This window comes from Elephantulus edwardii, unplaced genomic scaffold (genome assembly GCF_000299155.1).
Source record: "Elephantulus edwardii isolate Elephantulus edwardi_28Jun2011 unplaced genomic scaffold, EleEdw1.0 scaffold00059, whole genome shotgun sequence".
NCBI classification, from domain to species: domain Eukaryota; kingdom Metazoa; phylum Chordata; class Mammalia; order Macroscelidea; family Macroscelididae; genus Elephantulus; species Elephantulus edwardii.
The window spans coordinates 9,937,660-9,965,027 of record NW_006399809.1 but is presented as its reverse complement, the minus strand read 5'-3'; the positions used below and the strand labels follow the sequence as shown (position 1 = coordinate 9,965,027).

At 39.4% G+C, this 27,368-nt stretch overlaps 1 protein-coding gene across 1 annotated transcript in view; it reads right to left on the bottom strand.

Annotated features, from left to right (window-relative positions):
* AOAH (acyloxyacyl hydrolase (neutrophil)) overlaps positions 1–27,368 on the bottom strand; it is a 362,932-nt gene that overhangs the window by 95,504 nt on the left and 240,060 nt on the right. Inside the window, exons 14-15 of the mRNA XM_006887625.1 lie at positions 12,655–12,691; positions 11,892–11,966 (exon numbers count right to left, since the gene is read on the bottom strand). Of these exons, the coding sequence (XP_006887687.1) occupies positions 11,892–11,966; positions 12,655–12,691 (112 nt within the window). The remainder of the gene's footprint in view (positions 1–11,891; positions 11,967–12,654; positions 12,692–27,368) is intronic.

Below are 27,368 nucleotides of genomic sequence, written 5' to 3'. Positions count from 1 at the left end.
GTTGCAACCTAGAAGACACAAATTTAACTAACAAGTTATAAGTACATGAGTCAAAAATTATGGAAAAGTAAAAGAAAAGATTCTTTCGTTGGTTTTTTGAAGCCACCAGTTGCTCTGAGGGAGAAAGATGGGCAATTTCCTCCCATGTGGTTTACAGTCTTTGAAAATTCCCTGGAAGGTCGGCTATGAATCAGTCCTGACTTGGTGGCAATGGCAGTTTAAGTTTGAGAGAGAGAGGAACTATTAGAGAATATATCTCTGCTGTTTTAGGTCACCTAGTTTGTGGAATTTTGCTATAATAAAACAAACAAACTACTCAGACTCATTGCTTTGAAATCAGAGCTGACCCCCTCAGGTTTTCCAGGCTGCAAATTTCCAGAGAGGGGTTTAACTCTTGTGCTGCTGGTGGATTCCAACCACCAGGTACACTGGCCTTCAGGTCAGCAGCACTGCTCTCTAGGGACCAAGCCACAGGAGATCTCTGTTGTTATGGTAGCCGCAGGAAAATGATCAATCATTTTACTCTCCTTTCTAAAGCCAGGGGTGGACAGTTGACCACCTGAGCTCTAGCAAAGGAGTCCGGGTGACAGAGTGTGGAATGTGCTGGACTGCTAACTGAAGAGCCCTGATTAGAATCTGCCAGGTGTTCTGTGAGAAAGAGACGGGCAATCTCTTCTCATAGGATTTACAGTCAGCAAACTCGATGGAAATTTGCTATGAATCAGAATTGACTTGATGCCAGTGGATTTGGTTTGGTTTTTGAAGCTTAAGAAAGAGGGTCAGGCAACATTTTAATTTTCTATCTTTCCCCCCTTACAGCTAGTTTAGTCAAATAAGATTACTGCCAAGATTGGCTGCTGTCCAGGAGGTTATAAGGTTAATCAGGGAAGTGAGAATCATATGGTCCGATCTGTGAGGAACAACAAATACACAGCACAGAGAAAACAGCAGGACAAGTCACATTTTTGGGTGGCAGGTGGGCCTCAGGCTGTGTTTGGTGCACTTTTACCATGCATCATCTGAATTTTCTAATTCTAAAAAAAGTACTTCTAAAATGCCAGTTATGTAGAATTAAATGCTAAATTAATGTTTTCCATTAATATGGAAACTATTATACTACTTTACAAACAAAAATTCCTTTAAAGTGCATGAAAGGCACTGCTAAGGATTTGAGAACAGTTTGCCTGCTGACTGGACACAGAATGATAGTCTTTTAGATTGACATGATCTTATTGTTCCCCTTCTTACAAATATATATATATTGGAATCCGAGCTCCTACCGTGGAATGGATGTAATTCCATTTCAAAACAGAGTTTTATTTGCTATGTGTTTTAGATCAGGAACTACCAAAAGAACAATCAAGTCTGTCTTGGAGGAAGTATGATCAGGGTGCTTCTTAGAAGGAAGGAGGTTGAAACTTCCTATCACACACTTTGGGCATGTTGTCAGGAGGGACCAGTTTTTGGAAAATAGACTCATACTGGGAACGGTGAATGGTTAGAGAAAGAGAGGAAGACCGTCAACAAGATGAATTGATTCAGTGACTAACAATGAGCTTGAGCATATCGAGATGGTGAGGATGGCACAGGATCTGCCCATACGGTTGCTATGAGTCAATGTTGACCAGATGGCACCTAACAACAATAACAATTAGATCATATGGGAGTAGGTGGGTTCTCAATTTAATCACATCTGAGGTATATATATCAGATTAGACACAGATGCAAAGGAAAGCATCATGTGAAGATTATCTATAAGGCAAGGAACACTTGGGGCATGTGCACAGGAACTCTTCTCTGGACTATTAGCCTCCAGCTCTGTGAGAACATAAACTCCTGTTCTTTAGAGATACACATTAGGGAGCTCTGGTGGCCTAGTGGCAAGAAGCTGTTCTGCAATCTCAAAGGCAATTGATTCGAGTCCATCAGCTGCTCAGTGAGAATTCTGTTACAACAAGGAGGTAATTCAGACAGGTGAGAGAATTTTTGCTTGGTTTACACATGCATGGGGGTTCCCTACTTAAGAAGGCTATCTCAGCTGCCTTGTGGATTAATTCAGACAGAAATACCTTCCTAGGATATCCAGGTCTTAGGGTTACTCTGTGTTTGGTGTGTAACACCTGAAGTAAAGTTACAGTTGATTTTGGGCATTTTTATCCCATTTTTCCATCATCAGTAGAAAGGTTCTGGTGGCATAGTCCATAGGGAGTTGCAATGCTGACCACAAGGTGGCACCTCTCTGGCAATTTGAATCCACCAGTGGTTCTGTGAGAGAAAAAACAGGCAATCTCCTCCAGTGTAATTTATAGCCTGTGGAAAAACCACTGATGGGGGGGAGCGGGGGTCAGCAGCTATGAGTCAGTTCCCACTGGATAGCAAAGAGTGAGTGTCACCAGGATGGCTACCAAGCACTGTCTGCTAATAATTGCTCCCTTTTTATCCCCCTCCTGCTGTGGAGAAAGATGGGCAATCTCCTCTCGTGTGATATACTGCCTCTGAAAACCCACTTTATGGCACACAACAATAACTAACAGCTGTTGATACAGTACTTTGGCACAAAGCAGTGATACTGAGCTAAGACCGTCCAGCCACAGAAGGCAGGCAGAGTTAAGATTCAGTAAAGTCTCCCAAACTCCCTACTTAATCATTACTATTATTACTATTTAACCTAGAGATACCACTCTCATGGTAAACAAAGGATCAGTGCTAATTTGTACTAATGAAAAGGCACTCTGCAAATTAAGCAAGCATAATCAAAACAACTTATCACTAAGTGAAATAAAACTGGAAGATATGGTATTGCTGAAGGAACATTCTTCAGTCATTTTCACTCCATCATGTACAACTGTGTACCTTGCCCATGTGCCATTTGTGACCTTAATTATACGCCCAACAAAAGTAACTACTGTGTAATCCAGGCAAGAGCTGGAGGGTCGAAGTGGCAGGTAATGGCTATTTTTCTGTCTGGGTACCACTGAAGATGTTTCCTGACTCCAGTCCCTGAAGAGTTCTCAGTGCCCTTTGGCTCTATATGCCTTTTTCTTTCTGGAGATTTTCTTCTGCTGGTTTGCACCACCAGCAAGGGCAGTAGCGGTTCAGTGGGGAAACTCATACCACCTTTATGGGAGACCTGGGTTTGACTCCTCGTGGATACACATGACCTGCCTGTCTGTGGAGGCTTGTGTGCTACTGTGACATTTGAACAATATTCTGTGAAGCTTCCAGACTAAGAGAGACCATGAGATCTATTCTCAGATCAGCCCACACTAACCTGTACAAAAACCTTGTTGTTTTTAGGTGCTGTCGAATCGAGAACGACTCAGAGTGACCCTATGAACAAAACATCTGAACCGTGTGCCATCCTCACACTTCCTGACACCCAAGAGCTCATTGCAGCAGTCACTTTGTCAGTTTACATGGTTGAGGGTCTTCCACTTCTTCGCTGACCCTCCATCCTTTCCAACATCATGTCCCTTTCCAAGGAACAGCCCACCTAGCAACATGTCCAAATTATGTGAAGTGAAGCCTCATTTTTCTTGCCTCCAACAAGCACTCTTTCTGGCTGCACTATCTCCAAGATGGTTCTGTTCTCTTGGCTGTCCAGGGGCTACTGAGTGCTCTTCTCTAACACCACAGCTCAAAGACATAAATTATTTTTCTGTCATCCTTATTTATTGTCTAGGTCTTGGATGCATAGCTAGTAATTGGAAAGACATACCTTAATCCTCAAACTGACATCACTACTTTTCAATAATTTGATATCACATGCAAGCAAAATACTGCTGAATATCATTCAAAAACAGCTGGACTAGTAGGCAGATAAGGGACTGCCAAGAGTTCAAGAAGGATTTAGACGAAGCCATGGCACCAGAGATATTGTTGCTGATGTCAGATGGCTGAAAGTAAGGAATATCAGAAGAATGTCTATTTGTGCTTTATTGACAATGCAAAGGCATTTGACTGTGTGGATCATGACAATTTGTGGCTGACATTGAGAAGAATGAAAATCCCAGAGAACTTGATGTGCTCATGTGGAACTTATACCTGAATCAAGAGGTTGTTGTGCGAATGGAACAGGGGAGCACTGCATGGTTTAGGTATGGGAAGGGAGTGTGTCAGGGATGTATTCTATTTCATACCTGTTCAGTCTACATTGTTGTTGATTGCTGTTGAGCTGAGCATGACTCATAGCAATCCTATGAACAAAAGCCTGAAGCCCCTCTACAACTATCGACATTTATAAAATTTCACAGTTTCTGGAGGCATGTTATTAGGAAGTGGATGCCACTCACTGAGCAAATTATCTGAGAAGCTGAACTCTCTTAAGAGGAATGTGGCATCAGGATTGGAGGGAGACTTATCAATAACCTGCATTATGCAGATGACATAACCTTGCTTGCTGAAAGCTAGAAGGACTTGAAGCACTTGTTGCAGAAGATCAAGGAATGCAACCTTCAGTATGGATTGTGTTTCAATATCAAGAAAACAAAAACTCTTATCCCTGGACCAATAGGCAGTGTCATGATGGATGGAGAGGAGATTGAAACTGTCAACAGCTTCATCTTGCTGGGATCCACAATTAACATCCTTGGTTTGAGCAATTAGGAAATAAGGAGACATGTTGCACTGGGAAAATCTACAGCTAGGGACCTTTCCAAAAACCTTGAGGATGATCATTAAATCCTGGTTAGTGGGGGTCTCCATGAATTGGAGTTAAGGCCAAAGCAGCAAACAATAATTCCAGTGCTTTTGGAAACAGTATTACATGTTCCCAAAAGATCCCAGCATTTCAGAAAACATCTTCTGGTTTTTGTCTGATATCAGTCAAAAGCAGAGTAGCCTGAGCTAAAAGCAGCCTTGAACTCTTTCCCATCAGAGTGTCCCAGAGCCACTGTCAGGCACCCTGTCATCCTTAGATTTCCTGTGTCCCCCTAACCACTGTGGTGCGCTGGTCCCTCTTCACGTGGAGTGCTCACATCAGATTTGCTGGTGGGGAGCTGAAGGGTTGGGAGTGTGGAACTTGTGGAGAAGACATTTGGAACTAGCTGAGGGTTATGATGGTTACACCCAGGGAAACAGCGAGAGATGGGTCAGTGCCACCAACTCACTTCACATGAGCCAGGAGCACATGGCCGACTCCAGGGCAGAAGCAGCCTCACCCGTTGAGTTGGCTCAGATGCTTGTCCCTGTCCTAATGCACAATAAGCCTCATGACTCAGGTGCAGGGCTGGCCACCATCACTTCTTTTCCCTGGCAGGCCAGGTTTCCCCCGTCTATGCAAGAGAGATTTTCCTTCTCTAAGCCTCTGCAGAAAGCCAGCTCCCCAGAACCTGAGCTAAAGTGTAGAGAATTGCCTTTGTTTTGTGCTCAGACCTCTTTCCCAGCTGGCATTAATTTCTAGAAAGATCTAGCTGAGAGACCTTTCATTGCTGTTATTGTGTCAGGTGCTGTGGAGTCAACGATAACTCATAGCGACCCTATGAACAAAGGATCTGAACCTTGTCCTATGTTAAGCTATTATCAGCACCCTTGATATACTCGAGCTCATTGCTACAGTCACTGTGCCCACCCATCTTTTTGAGGGTCTTCCTCTCTTTTGCTAGCCCTCCTCCTTTCTAAGCATGATGTCCTTCCCCAGGGACTAGCCCCTCCTAACAGCATACCCAAAGCATGTGACATGAAGGGCCATTATATTTCCTTTAAAGAGCACTCTGGTTGAACTTTCTCCAAGACATTATTTCTTTGTTATTTTGGAAGTCCATAAACTCAAAGACATCAATTTCTTCTTCATCCTTATTCATTTCCAAACTTTCAAGATGCATTGCAAGTAATTGAAAATATCATAGCTTGGATCAGATATATCTTAGTCTTGAAACTGACATCATTGCTCCTTAGCCTCTTTGAAAACTCATTCACAGCAGATTTTCCTAATGCCAGTCTTTTGCTTACTTGACTTCTGGTACCAAGAGTGATGATTGTGGATCCAAGCAAGATAAAATTGCTGGTAATTTCAGTCTTTTCTCTATCTATCATGTTATTGCTAATTGGCTCAGTGGTGAGAATATTTGGTTTTTTTATGTTGAGCTGCAATCTCATATTGAATGTATATTGAAAGCTGTAGTCTTCGATTTTCTGCAAGTATTTTAAGTTCTTGCTTCCAACAAGCAAGGCTGTGTCATCTGTATAATGCATGTTATTGATAAGTCTTCTTCCAATCCTGATGTCATATTCTTCTTTATAAACTCCAGCTTCTCAAATTAACTGCTCAGCATATAGATTGAATAGGTATGGAGTAATGATACAGCCCTTAGGTACAACTTTCCTGATTTCAAACTATGCAGTGTTTCCTTACTCTGTTTGCACAACAGCTTGTTGGTTAAGGTATAAGTTTCACATAAGCATAATCAAGTGTTCTGGAATTTTCATTTTTCTCAACATTAAGCCATTATTTGCTATGATTCATATAGACAATTATTTACCTTTGCCAATAAAAGACAAATTGTCATCCTTCTGGGATTTTTTGCTTTTAACGAAGATCCATCTGACACCAGATATGCTATCCCTGGTACCACGACCTCTTCTATACCCAGCTTGAGCTTCTGGCAGTTTTTGTTGATGTTCTTGCTGTTTGTGTGATAACCTTAAATGAGATCCTACTTGCATACAATATTAGTAATATTGTTCCAGTTGTAACTATATTGTCCTTCTCTCATGCACCCCCCTCAGAGAGGTATCTTTATTTGATTTAATGCAAAAATTTTTATTTGAAAATCAATACTTTATTATTATTATTATTAAATTTTATTAGTTTTAGTGAACATTTACAGAGATTTTGGGTTTTCATTCATTCATTATTGCACTGTTTTCTCTACCCTCCTCCCCAGTTCGTTCTTTTTTTTCAGAGAGGTATCTTTACACAGAATGGGAAGCACTGGGGATCATCTGTGCGTAGTGATTCTTAAAAGTGGGCATAGCCAGAAGTGTGCTGGGGACAGGGAGTGGGAAATTCCTTCTCATACCCTTTGCCACCACCCATGTGTCAGACAGAAGAGCATGGAGAGTGGTTCCTTTGAGGATAAAGAGTCTTTACATTCTCTCTTCCTCTGATTTTCTATCATCTGGATGGATGTTGTTGTTGTTGTTATGTGCCGTCGAGTCGTTTGTGACTCATAGCGACCCTATGTATAACAGCCCTAAACCCTGCTCTATCCTGTGCCAATCACATTGCCTCTGACACATCCATCCTAATTATCCCAGTCACTGAATCAATCCACCTCATAGAGGGTCTTCCCCTCCTGCGCTGTCCCTACCAAGCATGATGTCCCTCTCCAAGGACCTGTCTCTCCTTACAACATGTCCAAAGTATGTTAGATGAAGCCCCAGAATCCTTGTTTCCAAGGAGTAGCCTGGTTTAACCCTCTCCAGGATGAATCTGTTTGTCTTCTTGGCAGTCCAGGGTACATTCAATACTCTTCTCCAGCACCACAGCTCAAAGGCATCAATTCTCCTTCTATCCTCCCTAGTCATTGTCCAACTCTCTGATGCATAACAAGTGATGGCAAAGACCATGGCCTGTATCAGGCGCACCTTAGTCTCCAGAGAGACACTGTTGCTCTTGAGTACTTTGTACATACGGTTTTCAGAGACCTGCTATTTTAGAAGTGGATGGCCAATCCTTCTTCCTAGTCTGTCAATCTGGATGGATAGAATGGCTAATTTCCAGGGAGTCTGAGCATCTTGGGTTGGTGACCTGTTTGAAACTTTACAGACTTCCTGTTGATGCAGCCTTGATCAGCTGCCCTGTGTGCCATCTGTGTCACTGGCACTGAAGAAGCATAATGGTTGGGAACAGACACCCAATGAACCTGACTCTCTATTAGATGAAAAATGCATAATATATAATGAGTATTAAAGACCAATGATGTCAGTCTAGATATAAAGGGGCCCCTAATCAAGGCCATGGTCTTCTAAATTCCTTGTTATGCTTCAGAGAGTTGGACAATGATCAAGGATGACAGAAGGAGAATAGATGCCTTTGAGTTGTGGTGCTGGAGAAGACTCTTGAACATACCATGGAGAGGGTGAAACCATGTCTCTCCTTGGAGAATAGGATTTTGAAGCTCTATCTTACTTCCTATGGGTATGTGGCCAGGAGAGGTGGGTCCTTGGAGAGGACATCATGCTCAGAAGGGTGAACAGACAGACCAGGAGAAGAAGACTCTAGATGAGATGGATTGATACTATGACTGGGGCAATGGGGGTTGGTGTGTCAGAATTAGTGAGACTGGCTCAGGACAGGGAAGGTTTCAGAGCGGCTGTACATTGAGTTGTACCAAAAGCAACCCAACATTCTACGATAGGTTTGGAAGCAGGAGTGGTATCCATTTCCTAAACAACATTTCTCTGGAAACACTGTTAACTTTGAAAAATGTTGATAGTTGTAGAGGGGCTTCATGCCTTTTGTCATATGGTCGCTATGAGTCATTCTTGACTCAAAGGCAATCAACAACAAAATGCCACTGTAAAGAAACTCTAAAACATGCCAGTTTATGTGACTGTTTTCCAGCAATTACTTGTCTTCTTGGGGAAGATTAGTCAGTGGCTCTATTCAGCCCATGTCGTTTGATGATTTTGAAACCACTCCTACTTCCTCCACTGTCAAGGATTTGTTGTGTTTCCAGGATTTTTTTTCTCCTGCACTTTAACTTGCATTTTATCACTTTTGATTACAGTGGTGGACAAAATCTGAGGGAAGCTGGACTAGTTAAGGCCAAGTGGAGTAATGTTTGAATGAGGAAATTCTTTCTTCAAAGTTTTTCTTTATCACTTTCCCCCGAATCCCTGATGTTAAAAGCTATCTTTCAATCCTGCCTTTATTCATTTAACATGTAGTTATTAAGACTCTACATGAGTTCAGAGAATTGAGAAAGAAGCACAGAGCTGCATTATTTCGAGTGAGCACCATCATTTGAAAAATAAGGACGGGAGAGAGAAGAAAACATGTCAAGAAATATCACAGAATTGGTTCCAAGATGAACTTCTTATGCAACTCTGTGCTGCTCCAGCAGTCTATGATCTCACTTTGTTCATTTTTGGGACGTCTCCTCCACCTTGGCTTGCTGGCAGATGGGAAGGTGGAGCCGCCATCTGTCTTTATTTTTCTAACCCCTCCACAGGATGCCACAAAGTGGGCACCACAGGGACAGCCGATGCTGCCAGCTCTGCTCTTTCACCCAATTGTATGCTGCTCCCCTGCACAGGCAGGAGGGGCTGGCAGGGGCACTGGCTGATAAATGCTGCCCTTCAACTCTATGGAAAAGGAGATGCAGGACTAGACCACGGGGGCCCTAGGTAAGTTGGCTTTCCTGGAAAAGAGCAATTTCTGGGATTTTGGCTTTGAGAGTAGCTTCCTGCAGATATTATGTTCTCCCCCTGTTGGCTTGATCTGGGCCTGGAGAGGCACTGGGTGCTCTGACCACAGTTTTGTTGTGTGTTTTGTGATAGGAGTAAGGGCCTGTAGCTTCCATAAATTCCTTGAGGCCAGGAAATGTGGTATTTTTGCCACTGTATCTCCAAGTCTGACAAAATGTTTGGCACATCAGTGATCAAGATATAGTTTTTAAATGTGAATGAGTGAAAGAAGGCTAATAAAGCAGTTTTGAGTTGTAGAAAAACACCGAACTAAGAGTTCAGCACTCAACTTTGCTATTCAATAGCTACATAAGCAACTTTCTCCACCTCGCTGAGCCGGTTTCCTCATCTGTAAAATGGTGGCAATTGTATTCTCTTCCAGGGCTGTTGTGGGCATGAAATTATAGAGTGACATGGCTCCTGTCTCATGCCAGGTCTCAGGGACTGTTGCTGCTTATTGGAGGGTCCCAGTAACTGTTCACAGAGGTAGGTGCCTGCGTTCACAGCAAGTAGCCTTGGTGGGCTTTGGTATCAGGGAGATGGCAAAGCATCCTCCTGGCTTCTGAGGGAGTGCCTGACACGTCACCATTTCTGCTATTCCCTGCCTTGAACTCAGTTTATTGGTTATGTCCACATTTCCTTAATCATAGCCATTCCAGGGCTCTCATGGGGATATTGGCATGAACAAGGATATTGTATTAATAGTGAAATGAATTTCCAGTACAAGCTTAGGAAGACCTGTGAGTAAAGTGTGTCTAAAGTGCAGGGGAAGGCAGGGGTCAGGCTGACCTGGTCTAGCACTACTTGGGTTCATTTTGGATGTTAATCAGTCATGTTGCTCTGGGAATGTAATGGAACCTCCCTGGGCCTTTCTCATTTGCAAAATAGTGAGTGGGTTGCTAGTGAGGAGGTATTTTAGATCAGTAATTCTTTACTGTCTTCTTTGGCCAAGATTACAGACATTTTTTCACATGTGTAGCATATTCTTTGCTGTATACAGAGTTTGAGAACCTTCCCCAAAATACTAGAAGGAATAAAAGCATTGACCATTTTGAAATCACTACCAATAGCTGCTGTAGTCCTTGACCTTCTGCAGCAAGTGTTTCATATCCTCTTTCCAATTCTGATGACACATTCTTCTTCCTAGAGTCTGGCTTTGTGAATTATTTGCTCAGCATACAAATTGAATAGGGAAAGGAAACAACCTTGACATCCATGTTTCTTGATTTTAAAACATGCAGTATTCCCTTGCTCCATTTGGATAACAGCTTCTTGGTCTAAGTATAGATTTCATATCAGCACAGTGAAGTGTTCTGGGATTCCCACTCTTCTCAAAATTAGTCATAATTTGTTATGACCCACAAGATTAACAGTCAACATTATGATAGATGGAGAAAGGAATGAAGCTGTCAATGATTTAATCTTACTTGGATCAACAATCAACACCCTTGGTAACAGCAGTCAGGAAATCAGGAGATGTATTGCATTGGGCAAGTCCACTGTCAGGGACCTCTCCAGAATGCTGAGGAGTTATGATGTCAGTTTGAAGACTAAGGTGTACCTGATTCAGGTCATGGTCTTTCCAATCACTTGCTATGCATCAGAGAGCTGGACAACACAAAAGGATGACAGAAGAATTGATCCTTTGAGTTGTGGTGTTGAAGAATACTGTATATCCCCTGGACTGCCAAAAGAACAATCAGATGTGACTTGAAAAATGGTACAGCCAGAGTGCTCCTTGGGAGCAAAGATGGTGAAGCTTCATCTTTCATACTTCCGACATGTAGTTTTAGGTGAGGTTATTCCTTGGAAAGGGACATCATGCTTGGGAAGATGGATCAACAAAGGAGAGGAAGACCTCAACAAGATTGATAGACACAGTAACTTCAGCAATGGGCTCTAGCGCATCAGAGATGAGGACAGCACAGAATAGGACAAGTTTCAGGTTGGCGGTTCATAGGGCTGATATGAGTCATACTTAACCTTATGGCTCCTAACAATACCAAACATCACCACCACCACCACCACCACCAATACACTGTTGGTTTAGTGAAATTTCTTTCTTACTATGGACCATGGAAACAAATAAGATCCATTTTAAGTTATGTGCAATTTCTTTTCAAATGTCATACATCTATCCTGGCAATACTACAAAAAGATGCCCATTAGAATATGAGTGAGGAAGATATATTTTAGGATAATCAAGATTCCACCTTCTATGGTTTAAAATGTCATACTTTTCAATCTTGGATATTGGACTCCCACTCAAAAAAAGAAAAAAAATTGTGGCTACAACTCATAACTGATCATGGCACATTCGTTTGTTATGACATCAGCATTTGAGCAAGAAACCTCACAGATGTTCTCTTGAAGTCACTTGTACCTAGGCTCATTTATAAGATAGAACAGAGTAGAATCTGTATGAATGGGTGGAGGAAAGAAGAGAGTGACAGAACTGCAAATACCTCTGTATAACTTACCCATTGCACACATCATTTCCAATCATGGCATATATGACAATGGCTGGGTGATCCAACAGTTGGTTCCTGGACAAGCTGTAAAGCCAAAGATGAAACCTGAATGTCAAACACTTGGAAGCTACCTTTGCAACCAATCATAGGCTGATCAAACAACCTCTATAACGCTCTTGGGAAACGTCTAGCATATTATTATTTTTATTGGTGGTGATACAATTTACATTTCTCCCTTTTCTGTAATCTTTAAGAACTTCTGTTTAGGGAAGGCCACATAAATACAAAGAATTGAAAAGTGAACTGAAGCCCTCAAGGGACAGGTACCCCCCCCTCTTATTTTTATAGCAAATTTTTAGCATTTACTAGTAATAAAAGTTACCTGGTTTGTAGGGCATCCTGACAATCTGGGGTCAACTTTGAAAAATCCAAGACTCCACTTTAGGTACTTGGAGTATTATTTAATGACTTTAAAGCCCCAAATTAGTACATAATTGTTTTCATGCAATATAAAACATTTTTTACATTGCTCTTCTAAAAAGTTATTTCTGACAGATAAAATTTTATCTACTCTATATGCTTTTTAGGATCTTTAAAGGAAATATGCAAATTAATCACTTTCTGTGCTCACTGGCTCAAGAAGTTGCATTCCACTGTTTGTATAGAGACTAATAAGCTATTAATGTTCAGTAAAAGTGATTATTTAGTAATGGTAGAGGGTTTCCATTAAGTTTTTAAAACAAATTCTTGTTTCCATCTTCCAAATCCTTACCTTTCTATAAATTTCTCCAGATTCTGGGAAGATGCACCTGAATAATTAAAATGAAGAAAGTAATTAAAGTTAGGGATCTCAATTTGACACTGTAACCATGCACATACTGTTAGCTGAACTCATGGAGGAAGCATTATTATACAGTCAAAAACCTTGGGGACTGCCACTTGCACGGGGATAATTTGCTATCAGTGAATTCATAGTGTTTACCATGGAATTTTCTATTTTTAGTTTTCTCTTTATTTGGCAATATATTAACCAAACCAATAATTCTTTGGTTTCAAGTATCTCAACACATTTATTCCTATAAATTACAACTTTTTGTGTAGATGTGAGAAAAAGAAATAATACAATATTACAAAGAGAAATTTTACCCAATGAGTTGGAGGATTAGAGAAGTGTAACCAATTGAGAACTGCCAATCTATACTAAGCTACCAGTTACAATCAATCTGATTCTGTCTCAAGGAAACCCTGTTTGTGTAAGGGTAGAACTGGGTTCCATAGTGTTTCCAAAAGGTGATTTTTCAGACTTATGTCACCAGACTTTTCTTCTGCAGGGAGTCTGGGTGGACTTAAATGAATGTTTAATGTTTTCTTTAATAGTGAAGTACTCTTAAAATTTGCACCACACTGGGACTCCAGTCTCCCTAGAGAAGCTCATTGAATCACCTCCTGGTATTTCTGCTCATTCCTGAGACTCCTCCAGGCTGCCTGGCCAGTGCAAGGTACATATTGTAGTTGTTGTTGTTGTTAATTGCCTTTGAGTCGAGCACGACTCATAGTGACCCTATGAAAAAAAGACCCGAAGCCTTTCTATAACTATCGTCATTTATCAAAGTTCATAGAGTTTCCAGAGGCATGTTGTTTAGGAAGTGGATGCCACTCATGCTTTCAAATATTATAGACCAGATCTATTTAAACTCCTGTAATGATTTGCATGATCTTCCTTTCACCAAACTTTCTTATTATCTTTAATGTTGTTGTTAGGTGCCATCGAGTTGCGTATGACCCATACTGACCATATGAACGACAGACCTGAGCTCTGTATGGTCTTGTGCTGTCTTCATCATCTCTGACACACTTGAGTCCATTGTTGCAGTCATTGTGTCAATCATATTGTTGGGGGGGGCGTGTCTTTCTCTCTTTTGCTGACCTTTCCAAGCATGATGTCCCTCTCCTAGGAATAGCCTCTCTTAGCAACAATGCCCAAAATATGGGCAGTGAAGCTTTTCCATCTTTGCCCCCAGGAGCACTCTGGTGTACTTTCCCCCATATATCTGGATATTCAGTACTATTCTCCAACACCACAGCTCAAAAGCATCAATTATTCTTCTGTCATCTAGGTCTTAGATGCATAGCAAGTAATTGAAAAGACCATGGCCTGAATCAGGTGCACTTTAGTCTTCAGACTGATACCACTTTTCAGTATTTTGGAGTGATCCTTAACAGTGGATTTGCCCAATACAATACATCTCCTGGGAACCTGACTGCTGGTAGCAAGGGTGTTGATTATTGATGCAAGCAAAATGAAATCATTGACAATTTCAATCATTTCTCCAGCTATCATGATGTGGCCTGTTGGCCCGGTGATAAAGACTTTTTTTCTTGATATTGAGATGTAAACCACATTGGAGTCTGTAGTATTTGATTTTCTGCAGCAAGCATTTCAAATCCTCCTCACTTTCAACAAGCAAGGTTGTGTCATCTGCATAACTTAGGTTTTTGATAAATATTTTTCCAACTCTGATGCCAAATTCTTCTTCATAGAGTTTGACTTTATGAATTATTTGATCAGCATACAGATTGAATAGATATGAAAAAAGGATACGTCCTGATTTTAAACCATGCAGTGTTCCCTTTCTCTGTTGAGAAAATAGCTTCATGGTCTGGGTATAGATTCTGTATAAGTGCAATTACATGTTCTAGGATTTCATTCTTCTAAATGTTAACTATAGTTTGTTATGAGCCACGCAATCAAATGCTTTTGCATAGTCAATATAAACAGATAAACATTCTTCTGGAATTCTCTGCTTTTAGCCAGGATATATTTTGACATTAGCAATGATATCCCTGGTGCCATGGCTTCTTCTAAACTCCACTTGAACTACTGGCATTCAATGTACTGTCAAATTACTGTTTTAATAATTGTATCTCTTTTATGAAAATACCATTTATTAAAGACTTAATTGATAATAAGGGCTCTGTTAAGCATTTGTATTAGCAATTTGTTGACATCTTATTAAAACGGTGTGAAGTGAGCACTGTAATATTCTCACTTTAAAAAGGAAGTAATAGACTAATTTTACTTATTTGTCTACAGCCACATAATCATAATTTAAAGAACTATAGTCAACAATTTCAGCTTGCTTGGTTCTACAAGTAACACTCTTGGAACCAGCAGCCAGGAAATCAAAGGATCAAGATCAGGAAAATCTGCTGTCAGGGATTCTCCAGAGTGCCAGAGTGCACCAATAACATCAGAATAGAGACTAAAATGCACCTGATCCAGGTCATGGTCTTTGTAATTACTTGCTATGCATCACAGAGCTGGACAATGACTAAGGATGACAGAATAAGAATTGACGCCTTTGAGTTGTGGTGCTGGAGATGAGAATTGAACATACCATGGACCTCCAAGAGAACAACCAACAAGTGTCCTGGAGAGGGTGAAACCAACTTGTTCTCTGAGGCAGAGATTTTGAAGCTCTTTCTCACATATTTTTGGCATGTTACCAGGAAGGATGGGTTCTTGGAGGATGGAGGGACAGCATAGGAGAGAGAGGAAGACCCTGGATGAAATGGATTGACACTGTGACTGGGGCAATAGGGTCAGATGTGTTGGAGACAAGGTTTCGGCTCAGGATAGGACAGAGTTAAAAGGTATTGTGTTTGGGGTCACTGTGAGTCACAGGCATCTTGATGATACATAACAATGACAATAACAACAAATACAAATCCCGTTCCTGCCATCTGCAGTGCTGATCTCTGGTTTCCCATGTCATGCGGTTCCTCTAAGCTGAGAGTCTACAAAGTGTGTACTCAAATAAACAGACTGCTTTTTTTTATCCCTTAGGGACTGGATTGATGATAAAATGCAAGCAATCCTCAGGTGAGGGGTGCAACCCAGGGGATAAGGACTGGAGAAACACTAGCCATCTGTCTCCTTCCCTAGGAAGAGTTGTTCATAACATCAGCCTTGGAGGCTCGGGAGGCGATGCAGTGTTTGACAGAGTCAGTATGTGTGATAGTGTCACATAGGAAAAAGGTCAATGCACAGCTGTAGAGGACATGCTGGCCCCTGTTGCCTGGAAGCTATGTGACCACGTGGTGACTGTCTGCATCACACTGAGCCTGTTATGAGCTGTGTAGGCAGTATTGATCTAGGAGTGTTAGCACACAAGTGAATATTGCCCCCATCCCTTTTGGAGGCAGCTAGAGTTTTATTAAAAAATGCACACAGACATACAAATTAAGGCCAGTAGGTTTATCTCGAAATGCAAGTATTGATTCACTATTTCACCACATGCACTCACCACTTCATTATGTGTTCACACACTTGTGATTTTACCAGGCAAACATGTACCCAGCCTTTCACGATTTATATGCACCTGCTATTTCACTGAGCAAGCAAACAGCCGTGATCTCATCAGGCATGCAGACATCACCATTTCACCATACCTACATGCACCTGTTCTACCCATGTGTTGAATACCTACATGTGCTCACAAGATTCATAGGTGAGTTGGGTGTGCTCACTATACTCAAGGAGTAGCATCTAGGGGGCCAGCTATGAAGTTGAGAGCTGAGAAGTAGTTTTCAAAAGATCGATGTAAATCAAATCCTAATACTCAAAGAGAGAAAAACCCAATTTGTTTGAACCTCTTATCTTTACTCCAAAGTATTTCTGCATGTTATATTGCTCACTGTTTCCTTCAATGGGGAAGTGAGAGTCCAGATGTTGCCTGCTGACAGTGGCCTCCTGCAGCAGCTCACTCATTGGCTGGTCCTCCATTCATCCTGTCCCACAACTTTCAGCTTTCATTTTCAGTAAGATAATAAATCAAGAGGTGTTTAATTCTCACTCTTTGATTTTTCTCTTAATGAGGAATAAAAACTCAGGCTGTAAGCAGGGACAAATTAAAGGACCAGACTATACCAATCATTTTTCTCATTATCCAGAATACAGCTGGGAATTTGAAGTGTGGGGCACCCACAGAGCTTGAAGGAAAATGAAAAGAAAAACCTGTCATAGCAGGTCACATCATCCCATCACTCCACATTCCACCACCTGCCTTCTTTCACTACTAGGACTAGCATGGCAGGACAATGGCAACCAATATGGCTGATTAAAAGAAAAGTCACAAAAATCCACATAAAGGCAAAAAGAATTGCCTGCACTTCTCTAAACAGTTGTCCATTTTATGTAGTGAGAAATCATAATATGGCCACAGAGTTCTTTTTGTTCCATAGCAGTCACATCTTCCACTATCAGCATTTCCTTTGGAAATCCCTGGTTTATGGGATAGCATAATTAGAGAACTCTGGTAGCCTACTGGTAAGGAATCCAACCTAAAGGAAATGGTCTGAATCCATCAGCTGCTCCGCCTGAGAGTCTTTGAAAACCTGCTCGAGAGTTAGCCACGAGTAGGTTTTAAGATCACAGCACATAACGAAAATAGGCAATTCTCATCACTTGCTGTTCTTGTTTCTTTTCTCTTTTGTTCTGCCATCTTCTTCAACAATCTCTGTCTCTATTGTCTTTCTCTGTTTTCATATAGACCTCTCCCCACTGGCTGACTGTGTTGCTGCTACTTCATTACAGAAAATTCTTAGTTAAGCGTTTGTAACTGAAAATGGGAAAAGAGAAGAAAGATTGCTGCTAGACTGTGGGATGTGGCAAAGTAAGGCAATTATTGAAAGAACTGGCATTGTCCTTAAGCGGTTCATATCTCCATAATACTAGTTCAGAGAAACAAAAAAATACTTGACCTTAGAGCAGGAGCATTTTATTTTAGCAGTTTGCAAAGTAATCCAGTGGAGAATCTGCCTGTCTTTAGTTATAAGAATAAGATAGTTCACACTGGCTTGTCTAATCTTTTGTAAAAAGAGAAGAAGGGCTTTACATGATGCCAGCATTCTTTTATTCTTCAGGAAATGAATTCCAGCATACATTTCCACTGTGGGATTCAGGCTGATCATAACAGCAAGCCCTTAATATTCAGTATAATCAAATAAACTGATAAGGCAAGATTAATTTTATTTTAAATGAACTTCAAACTTTTAGTGCCTGGTCCTGAGAAGGAACTCTGTGAAAAGCACAGAAGTGTCATGGGGATGGCCGAGTCTGACCTCTGATAACTGCACAAGGAAGAATTGTCTGCATCAACAACATTCACAACATAAAACCAATTCTTGTACGGTCAGGTGGGATCTCCACACATCTGTACCTATTTTGACCAATTCCAACAACAAGTTTACTATCCTATTATTGGGTCCAAAATGTATTGCAATAGCTACGCAGACCTCACAGAATCATACTCATGACTGCACGATTTATCAGGGAAATTAATAGGTTACAACTCAGAATGGCAACAGAACGCAATTTCTCTGTCAGGACATCTTCTCAAGCATGCTCGCAGGCCATTTGATCTTCAGCCTTATCCCTTTCGGCCAGGGTTACAAAGCTCTGTTAGTCCTGCCAATTAAGGAGTCTCCCTACCAGTTGTCCAGTAAACTTGACTGAAAGCCACTGGTGCTTACTCCCTGGGACACAAGCCCCAGGTCATCTCTGTCTCCTGTCTATCTCTGGTTCTCCACTAAGGCTGTTGTTCCAGGTCTGACTGGCACAGGACTTTCTGACCTCAAAACTGAAGGCTCTGCTTCTTCTGTCTTGCTAGTAATGAGATTACCAATTTCAGCTGCTGAAATTTACTCAGTTTAAATTTGGCAGAATGGCCAAACTGACTAGTCTCTTCATAGATGGACTTATACACCCTGTTTGCCTGTTCCAGCCCAGCCACGTGGCAAAAGTCAAAGGCAATGACCTAGGAAAGCCGTTTTGAACAATAAACTCACAGTGCCATTTTTTCAGTGTCAAATTCTTCATGGAAAAACTATGAGGTTTTTAAAAAAGAAATGGATAATACATATGTATTAATTAAATGACTAATTAATCTGGCAGCATTTAAAAAACTACTATATGCAGGTGCTATATATGGTGCTGGAGACACACCAGTAAAGTAGAAAAAGCTTGGATGATTCATTTTCTCATGAAACCTGTGGTCTTGAAATAAATAGCAAACATCAAGTTAGAGATTTAAAGGAGCCTTGAAGAAACTTTCTTGAAACAAGCTTGAAATAAAAGTAGGTGTTTCTTTTAAATTCCTAACATAAGCCATTGTTAATTTCCAATAAAGACCTGTTTATTTTCAGATATTGTTTAGAAACAAATCTCGAATTTAATGTTGTATATGTTTAATGTTGCTCATCTTTCTGCCAAGGAGCAGCTGGTGGATTTGAACTGCATACCTTTATGTTGGTAACATGATTGATTACCACTAAGCTACCAAAGCTCCCCTAATTGCAACAATAGATATAAGTAACTCTCAAAAATAGATTAATTCTACTCTCTGTTCCTGCAATCCTATATCTAGGTATACACTGTAGACACCTATAAGTAATGACATGAAAAGACATGTGAACATCTGTGTTAATTGTGGCTTTACTCACAAAAGCAAATAAATGGGGAAAAACCCCCACAGTGTCCATCAACAAATGAATGGATAGGCTGTCCATCAACAAATGAATGGATAGGCTAACTACTATAAAACTACCATGATGGATCTGTGAACCATATTGTAATATAGATGGTTCTGGAGGGGTAAAACTAAAAATAGTCAAGCATTTAAGGACAAATATTGCATAATACCTCTTTTTATAAGAAGAGAAGAATAACAACTATGAGATATTATCTCACCCCAGAAAGAATAGCAAAATTTAAAAGAACAGCAAACAACAAAGGCTGGCAAGGTTGTGGAGAAACTGGAACCCTTATTCACTGTTGGTGGGAGTATGAAATGCTGCATCCACTCTGGAAGGCAGTACGGAGTTTTCTCAAAAAGTTGTAAATAGAAATACCATTTCACCCAGCAGCAACTCCACTACTGGGATATAACTTGTGCCATAAGTGCCCTTCTTATAAAACATCAATATGAGACCAACAGATCAACAAATTCTCCAAAAGTAAAGTGAGGAACTACGGGGACAGGAAAATGAGAGCACTAGAAAGGGAATAAATAGAAGACAATGAAAGAGAATGTTGCTATACTGTATTAAATGCAACCAATGAAGAATGCATATGAAGACTGCCAAATGGGAGCTGAATTCATGGAAAGGTTCACCAATGACTCAGTAAAATATCACTGAAACAAATAGATCAGTCCTTATTAATAACAGTTTGTTGTTAGGTGCATTAAGTCAAATAGGACTCATAGAGACCCTATGAACAACAGACTTAAACCCTGTACTATCCTGTGCCATCCTCATCATTTCTGACACACTTAAGCCCATTGCTTATGTCACTTTGTCAATCCATCCCATTGAGGGTCTTTCTCTCTTTCATTGACTCCCTTCTTTTCTAAGTATGAGATCCTTTTCCAAGGAACAGCCTATCCTAGTTACATGCCCAAAATATGTGAAATAAAGTCTCACCATCCTTGCCTCCTACAATCACTCTGACTGCACTTTTCCCAAGACATATCTGTGTGTTTTGTTTTTTGTTTTTGGCAGTCCATGAGATATTCAGTGCTTTTCTTCAAAACCACAACTCAAAGGCATCAGTTCTTCTTCCATCATCCTTATTCATTGTCCAGCTCTCAGATGCATAGAAATGGATTAAAAAGATCATAGAAAAACTCATGGCCTGAATCAGGTTCATCTTAGTCTTCGAACTGATACAATTGCTCCTCATTAATTTGGATAGACCCCTGATAGCAGATTTGCCAAATCTACTATAACTCCTGATCTCCTGACTGCTGGCATCAAAGGTGTTGATATTAATGATATTGTTGTTGTTGTTATCTACTTTCAAGGCACCTGTGACTCACAGTGATTTTGAACCCTGCCCTATCCTGAACCAGTGTCACTGACTCTGATACACCTACCCCTATTAACCCAGTTACTGTGTCATCTGGGGTCTTCTTCTCCTGCTCTGTCTCTCCACCCTTCTAAGCATGATGTCTTTCTCCAAAAGTAGTCTATCCTGGCCATGTGACCAAAGTATGTGAGATGAAGATTCAAAATCTTTGCCTCCAAGGAGAAACTTGGTATCACTCTCTCCAAGACAGATCTGTTTGTTCTCTTGGCAGTTTATGGTATGTTTAAAATTCTTCTCCAGTACCACAACTGATTCTTCTTCTGTGCAAAGGACTGTGATGTGTTTTAGTTTATCAACCATAATCTCACTCAAGCAAACAACAAAATGATTTTAAGCACCTGGACCTGTAGTCACAAGCTCAGTCACCTGTTGATGAAGAATGTTAATAAAGGTGGTCAGGCTAATGACAGATCACACATTGTAGTTGTTATGTGCTGTTGATTCACCTGTGACTCATAGCAACCCTATGTACAGTGGCTCTTTCATATCCTTAGCCAATTTAATTGTCTTCATATTAGATATCTTTATTTTATTTATACTCCTGAAGGATATTTTCACATATTTATGGTTTGACAATTCTTCCCCCTTTTCTTTTTAGCACCTTAAACATATTGTATACAAAGGAATACTATGCAACCCCAGGGAGCAATGGTTTTGTAAAATATTATATAACATGAGAGAGTCTAAAAAGCATTATGCTGAGTGAACTAACTCTCATAAGGACAAATACTGCATAAGACCATAATTGTAAAAATGAAAGGATAACTAGTTAGATGTTTGTAAATGTTCAAAAGTGGACAAGGAAGTGGAGATGTGAGCAGAAAAAGGGGAAAAGTGGGGATCACTAGGATAGCAGAGTTTAGAGCGCAGATGGAGGTGTGTGTGAAGCATTAGGGAAGATTCAGTGGGGACATGAAGAGAAGGGGTGATAAAGGCGTAGAACAATAGAGATTGGTTGTGTGAAAGACAGTATATATGAATGGTTGCTTGAAACAATTTAAACGTAAATGTACAATGTAATGTAGGATGTATGTAATGTAAATGTAGGATTGTATAAAACATAGTGTGCATAAATGAAACACAAATAAATGAATATTGTATGAAAACCAATTTTAAAAAAGCAAAAATATATTGTACCACTTCCTTTGGGCTTTGCTTTCTGATAAGAAATTTTCAGTCATTTGAATTGGTGTTCTCCTATAAATAAGTTTGTTGTTGTTATGTGCCATCAAGTCACCTGTGACTCACAATGACCCTATGTAAACAGCCCTAAACCCTGTTCTATTCTGTGCCAATCTTATTGTCTCTGATTTTTTTATGGTGTTTTTAAGACTTTTACTTTGTAGTTTTTAGCAGTTTGAGTCTGGACATGATTTTTTCAAGGGGTTTTATCCTGTTGAGGTTCACCATTTAGTTTTGCTGTGTTTGTGACATTTTGGGTTATTATTTCTTCAAATATTTCCTTTTCCTGCACTGCACTCTTCTCTGTCCTCTTGGAACTCTGAGATAAGCATTAGATACTTTGACATGTCTTACCTGCTTTTGTTCTTCTGTTAATTGTTTTAAAATATTGTTTCCCTTTTTCAGTTTAGATAATTTCTATTGCTTTATTTTAAATCTTCATTTTTTTAAAATTTAGAAATCACATTTCTGTGCTGTTAATTTCTATCATCAAAATTATTTAAAATGTGTTTGTCCTTACTTATTGGGGCACTTTAATAAAAATTGCATTGATGTCTTTGCCAGGTGATTCTAAGATCTAAGCCACGTTGGCATTGATGTATATTGATTTTTGCCCCACATGCATTGAAATTTTTCTGGCTCCTTGCATGCTGAGTAATTTTAGGTTTTACCCTAACATTTTGAAAGTTATTTTATAAGGCTCTGAGCCTTGTTTACACACTGTAGATAATGCTAGCATTTTGGTCTTTGTAGGCAACTAACCTCGTTGAGTTCAAGTGGCAAATGCTAACCAGATTTATGTGAGGTTGTGATTTTAACATCAGTTGCATTTTTAAAATTTTGCATTGTAATTTGTATTTGCTTCCTATGTGTCTATTCAGTGGTGTTCTATACCTGGACAGTGGTCAGTCTCTTAAATCCAGTTCTTGAAGACTGGTATGATATTCGGTTTCAGATTCATGAATGTGTAGCTCAGAGGTGATCTAGGAGTTAAAAAGAAACTTTATGGGTTCATTCTTTGAGCTCTTCCTTTTCTGTGTTCTCTCTAGTTTTTTGGCTTCATTGTTTTGCTCTTCACTCACAGAGCTAGGACTTTAGTTACCTCTCTGATGCCATACACTTGTCACAAATGCACTCAAGTCTGAGACTGAGCATGGGAAGACAGGGTAAGAAAAGAGAAAAGCAATGTGATTTGCCTTGCAGTCTTCAGACCAGTTGTTTTTCCAACTGGAGAGGCAATTCTCTGTCTTCTTCCACTGACATTTCAACAACTGCAGAGCATAGCTGCCACTGCCAGGTTATGCCTTTCCCACTTGAATGAGAATTCTAGAACTTCTTCTGGGGCTCTCTGTCTGAATCAATAAATGACCACTTCTGGGTTTTGTGCTCTGTTGGGTTTAGGTGGGGAAATAATAGAAGAAAATGGAAAAGCAAATTTGCTGGTGAGTTGATTGTTGCTGTTGTGGTGTACTGTTGAGTCTGAAACAAATCATCCTGACCTCTAGTGGGTTTTCAGAGGCAGTTTATTGCACGTGAGGAGATTGATCATCTTTCTTGCACAGAGCAGCCGGGGAATTTGAACCTTATGCCTTTAGGTTGGCAGCACAACTCCTTACCTAAGCCACCAGAACTCCCTGCTGACTTGATAGTACTCTTACTTATTTTCTTTTTCAACCTGGCAGCTCATACTTACTTTAGGCACTCTTAAGTGGCAAATCTATGTAGTTTTTGTAATAGCATCCAGTAAATTAGAGAGAAAGGAAAGAGAAAAAATATACCAAGCAAATGACAACAACAACAACAACAAAAGCAGTAGTGGCAATATTAGCCTCTGATAAAATAGATTTCAGGGACCAAAGCAATATAAGAGACTAGGAATACATTACAAAGGAATACAAGACACTTTATAATAATAAAGCAAGAGGACATAACACATAACCTTACTTAATATCCATGCACCAAATGATAGAGCTGCAAAGTACACAAAACCTGTTAATAGACTTGAAGTGAGAAATAGACAACATCACAGTAGTAGAAGGTAACATCAGTGCACTGCTCTCATTAGAAGAATAGACAACTAGAAAGAAAATCAACAAGGTGCAGAAGAATGAAAATATTCAGTTAGCCAACTCGATCTCATAGACCTATATATGGTACTGAACCCAACAAAAGATCAGTATACATTCTTTTTCACTGTACATAGAACATTCTGAAGAATAGACCTTACATTAGGTTACAAAGCAAGACTTGATAAAAAATACTGAAATCTACAAAGCATCTTTTCAGATGACAATGCTGTAAGATTAGAAATCAGCAACAAAAGGGAAGTCTGGTGGCCTAGTGGCAAGAAGCTGCATTGCAATCCCAGAGGTATGTGGTTCAAATCTACCAGATGCTCTGCTGGAGAAGGAGGGGCACTCTCCTCCTGTACCAGTCAGATCCGATTTGACGGTACACTACTACTACTACTACTACTACTACTACTACTACTACTACTACTACTACTACTATTACTACTACTACTACTACTACTAAAGAAATCAACAACAAGAGGACAGAGGAGAAAAAACTGTGCATTTAGAAGCTAAATAATACCCTGCTTGGTAATCATTGGATAAAAGAAGAAATAAAAAAATAAAATGAAAAAGGTTCTTGAAACAAATAGCATGAAAAGACACCATACAAAATCTCTTGTATACAGCAAAAGCAGTACTCAGAGTTTAGTTCATAGCAATAAGCAAACACATTAAAAAAGAATACTCCAAAACCTCAGAAGAAAGGAAAAGAAAAGATAATGGCAGAAATAAATGGAATAGAAAACAGAAAAACCTTTAAAACTACCAATAAGACCAGGAGTTGGTTCTTTGAAAGGGTCAATAAAATTGACAAACCATTGGCCAACCAATGGAACAAAGGAAAAGAAATGAATAAAACGAATAACTTGAATAAGAAATGAAATTAGCAATGTCATAACAACCAAATAAGACAAAATCCATAATTATGGAATATTATTAAAAGATGTACTCCAAAAAATTTTAAAATCTAGAAGAAATGTGCAAATTCTTTGAAACTCACACCTTCCTAATCTGACACAGGCTGAAGTATTGACACTGGAACAGACCCCTCACAAAAGAAGAAATCGAGTGTCATAACAAAACCTCTCAATCAAGAAAAGTCCTGGACCAAAAAGCTTTACAGGCAAATACTTGGAGAAGAACTGTCACTAATCCTACTTAAATTATTTCAGAATACAGAAAAAATAAGAACACTCCCAGATTCATTCTACGAAGCAAGCATAAACCTGATTACAAAACCAGGTAAAGACACAACAAAAAAAGGAAACTATAAACCAATATACCTCATGTATATAGATGCAAAAATCCTTACCAAAATTATAGACCAGACAGTTCAACAGGATATAAAAAGATAATACATCATTAACAATAGGATTCATAACAGACCTGCAAGGATGGTTCAACATAAGGGGGAAATAACCCAATGACAAATGTAATCCACCACATCAATAAAACAAAGAATAAGAAACACATGATTATTCCAATTCATGCAGAAAAGGCTTTTGCTAATCTCCAACACTCTTCTATTCTGATTAGAATACTCTACTAAATAGGAATGGGGGGAATTTCCTCAATGCGATTAAGAGCATATATACAAAATCAATAGTCAACCTCACCCTTAATGGAGAGAGAATAAAGGAATTCCCCTTTTGGACAGGTATGAGATAAGACAAGGATGCCCATTAGCACAACTCCTATTTGATATAGTGGAAGTCCTAGCTATAGCAATGAGGCAAGCAAAGGAAATAAGAAGTATCTAAGTTGGCAAAGAAAAGGTAAAATTATCTGTATATGCAAATTATATGATAATGTAGATAGGAAACCTCAAAGACTTGGTAAGAAAACTTTTGGACTTAGTAGATCAGTTTTGCAAACTGGTAGGATATAAGGTCAATTCACGTAATTAGATTTCTCTACAGTAGCAAAGAGAACACAGAGAAGGAAATAAGAAAAACAATATTAATTATAATAGCCAAATTATAATAGCCAATCACAAGATGAGATACTTAGGAACAAATCTAACTAGAGACACAAAAGACCAATATAAAGAAAACTGCAAGACCATTATTGTAGAAATAGAAAGATAACTAGTAAAATATGTGCGAGGATCCAAGGGGAGTGGGAGGGGGGGAGAATAGAGGAGTAAGAATGGGTGTGGAGGGAGCTAATCATAGGGTCGCACAATTTGATGGGTGGAAGGAGGGGTGGGTAAAGGAAATGAAAAAGATCCAGTGTGAAACACAATGTATACAAACTTTGTAAACAAGCTAGTAGAAAAAAAATATTTAAAAAAAGAAACAAAAAGAGAACTAAATAAATGGAAGAATGTACCATGTTCATAGATAAGATTATATTGTGAAACTATGTTGTAAAACTGACATTCTACCAAAAGAAATCTACAGATTCAAAGCAGTATTAATACAGATAACTGATGCCATTCTTCAAGAAGATGGCTGAAGTATGGAAAAGGCAATTTCTAGCTTTATTTGGAAAGAGACCATAAAATAAGCAAAATACTCCTGAAAAAGAAAACCAAAATAGGAGATATTACACTCCCTGATTTAAAAACCTACTGCTACAAGCCCTTCAAAAGCATGGTTACTGGTACTGTGATGGACACATAAACCAATAAAACAGAAATCAGACCCCGGTAATTGACCTATCTACCTATAGTCAATTGATCTTTGGTAAGATGAAATCCATTAGGTAGGGAAACAAAAGCCTCTTTAACACATGGTGATGGCAAAATTGTACATTTGTTTGCAGAAAACTGAAACAAGATTGACACTAACATCAACAAGATCGACTCACGTTTGATGAGAGAAACAGGGGTAAAATGAAAAACTATAAAGATCATCAGAGAAACACAAATAGGAACAAATCTAGAAGCCCTAAGCTATGACATAAACAGACTTTAAAACACAACCAATAACCCCAATCAGGAAAGTTATTGAAATATATGAATGGGACTTTCTAAAAATCAAATCCTGTGTGCATAAAAAATTTCCTCAAAAAGGTAAAAAAGAAAGCCCATAGACTGGGAAAAATATTTGCTAATGATATGGAACTCATATCTAAAATTTACAGTGTACTCCAGCAACTCTACAATAAAAAGACACAAAATGGAAATATAAAATAAAGAGAAGATAATGGTATGAATCCTCATCAAAGAAGACAACACAGATTACCAACAAACACATGCACAAATACTTAAGACCTATTAGATAAATACAATTTAAAACAACAATGAGATATCATCTCACCTACTAACAATAAAAGTTCAACAGGCAAAAAAAAAAA